At 33.6% G+C, this 2,500-nt stretch overlaps 2 protein-coding genes across 4 annotated transcripts in view; one reads left to right on the plus strand and one right to left on the minus strand.

Annotated features, from left to right (window-relative positions):
- LOC137655847 (octopamine receptor beta-2R-like) overlaps nucleotides 1–2,500 on the plus strand; it is a 605,153-nt gene that overhangs the window by 468,204 nt on the left and 134,449 nt on the right. The gene's annotated exons all lie outside the window — the stretch shown is intronic.
- The window catches only part of LOC137655545 (myosin heavy chain, clone 203-like), a 1,176-nt gene continuing 729 nt past the window's right edge, over nucleotides 2,054–2,500 (minus strand). The window contains exon 1 of the mRNA XM_068389443.1: nucleotides 2,054–2,500. This exon is cut by the window's right edge and continues 729 nt beyond it. Coding sequence (XP_068245544.1) covers nucleotides 2,054–2,500 — 447 coding nt within the window.

Genomic DNA, 2,500 nt, shown 5'->3' on the forward strand with positions numbered 1-2,500 from the left:
TAAAATAGGGTATCTTATTGTAATGGTATTATTATTATTATTATTATTATTATTATTATTATTATTATTATTATTATTACTAGCCAAGCTACAACCCTAGTTGGGAAAGCAAGATGCTATAAGCCCAAGGGCTCCAATAGGGAAAAATAGCCCAGTGAGAAAAGGAAATAAGGAAATAAATAAATGATGAGAATAAATTAACAATAAATCATTCTAAAAACAGTAACAATGCCAAAACAGATATGTCCTATATAAACTATTAACAACGTCAAAAGCAGATACGTCATATATAAACTATAAAAAGACTCATGTCAGCCTGGTCAACATAAAAACATTTGCTCCAACTTTGAACTTTTGCAAGTAAGTTAGCAATCAGTTAGTATATTTAGACATTTATCTCGTTCTCTGTGTAATTGAAATAAATTGAGAAATAGTTTAGGGTAATTAAAAATCATTCGAAATATATGGATCTCTCTCTCTCTCTCTCTCTCTCTCTCTCTCTCTCTCTCTCTCTCTCTCTCTCTCTCTCTCTCTCTCTCTCTATACAAAAAAGGAATAGAGATATTGACGAAGAAAATATAGAACTGTAGTTTACAGAAAGACTGGATTTTTCTCATTCTTCCTTGAGATCCATGTTTTTATATTACCTTATGTAAATGTATTTATTTTACCATCATAAGCTCCCTATCATAATAGTCAAGTTAATTTTCTCGTCGTCTGCGCTCCATATTTCATTCATATTTATCAAGTTATTCGCTCACACATACACACACACACACACACACACATATATATATATATATATATATATATATATATATATATATATATATATATATATATATATATATATATAATGTGTGTGTGTCCACCTTCAGTTCGTTAACGGGCGCAGCTGGTCATAGATTGGCAATTTGGGGGAAGTGAAGTCAAATTCAGTACTCCGACGACACTTGCAAGGCCATACCCCTTTTAGTATCAAGGACGTCTGTCGCCATACCTGTGAATTGATCTGTACAGTAGTTTGCTGGCTAGTCAAATTTCAAGTGTATTAGGGAAGTAGTACATCTCCATTTTGTTTTCATTCATAAACTTTCGTTAAATGAATGTTTAGTTTCTATTTATTTTTATTATTCATAGACAAGAACTTTATATATATTTGATCTATGGACAGCATAATCTAAATGTGGTTTACCTTTCTAAAGGGCAGAAATGAGATGACTTACTGTCAAGATCCATTTCCTCTGTAGACCTTCCTAACTATGGTCACTAAACACTCATAATATTCCCCAATTCGGAAAAAAAATTCCCTAAAATGTAGTCACATGGATTTCTATATTTTAGAATCATGGTTGGATTACTTTTTCCTCTCAATTTCCTGCGTTGTTACAATTTTAGGCTTGAGATCTTTCAGCGATGGAGGCTGAAAGACTAAAGGTAAAAGCGAAGGGTCTCCCGGTACCAATGCTTGGCATCATATCATGAACTTCAAAATCGGTCTTCATCACCAATTAGTTCCAGCAGTTCTGAATCCTCTTTAATACACGAACAGCCATCAGCAACTAATCAGAATAACCATTAACGATTTTTAATAACTGATTCTTCTTCAAGGAAACATTATGAAAAGATTTGAAAAGTTTGGAAAAATAAAAGTCTTGATTATTTCAGTTTAGAGGTAAAACTTACGATGTCCTTTTGAGAAAAGGAAGAAAACAAACAAATGTGAATGTGGATGCCTGTATTTGTATATTCTTCAAATAAGATATAATTAATTTTGGAATTTTTGTATTTAATATCATTACAATAAGATACCAAAGTTTAATTTATTCCATTATCAAGTTCATAATTACAGTTTTTATGATGATGGTTTGGGTCATTTGTGATTTAATAGAGTAAAGTGGGCGCAACAATCAAAGAATTTTCTGTGGTTAATGAAACAAAAATTATTATAAACATTTATTACAAACAGTTCCTTTTTTATATCACAAAACAAATTGCAACATACTAAGAATGAGCATTCCTTTAAAAACTTAAAATGAAACTTTGTTCCTTCCTATGGAGCCCCATCGAAGAGCTGGTCGTCAGTTTTCTTCAGGCCAAAGGCCACACCTTGGCGCCATCTCATGAGAAGAGAGATTTGTAGTTGGAGTCGAGCGTTAATTTCCTCTTTTTGTTTCTTCTGCATCTTGATGTTTTCAAGGTCACGGAGACACTGTTCCTTCTCTCGTTGTAGCTGCCGCAGCTCATCTTGCAGTCGATTATTTTCTCCATCGATGGCGTTGGCTTTCTTGGTTATCTCCTGAAGACGACCGTCTCTCTCTTGCAGCAACGCATTCTGATCCTGGAGTCTGGTGTCTTTTTCTTGAAGCTGGCATTCCAGATTTTGCTTCGCTTGAGAAAAGAATCTTACTTCTTTTTGTAGATCTTGAACTTTAAGCTGCATCTCTTCCTTGTCATTCTTGCATCGGTTGATTGTCTCGGCTTGTGCCTTGACGTGTTT

This window comes from Palaemon carinicauda, chromosome 16 (genome assembly GCF_036898095.1).
Source record: "Palaemon carinicauda isolate YSFRI2023 chromosome 16, ASM3689809v2, whole genome shotgun sequence".
Lineage (NCBI taxonomy): Eukaryota > Metazoa > Arthropoda > Malacostraca > Decapoda > Palaemonidae > Palaemon > Palaemon carinicauda.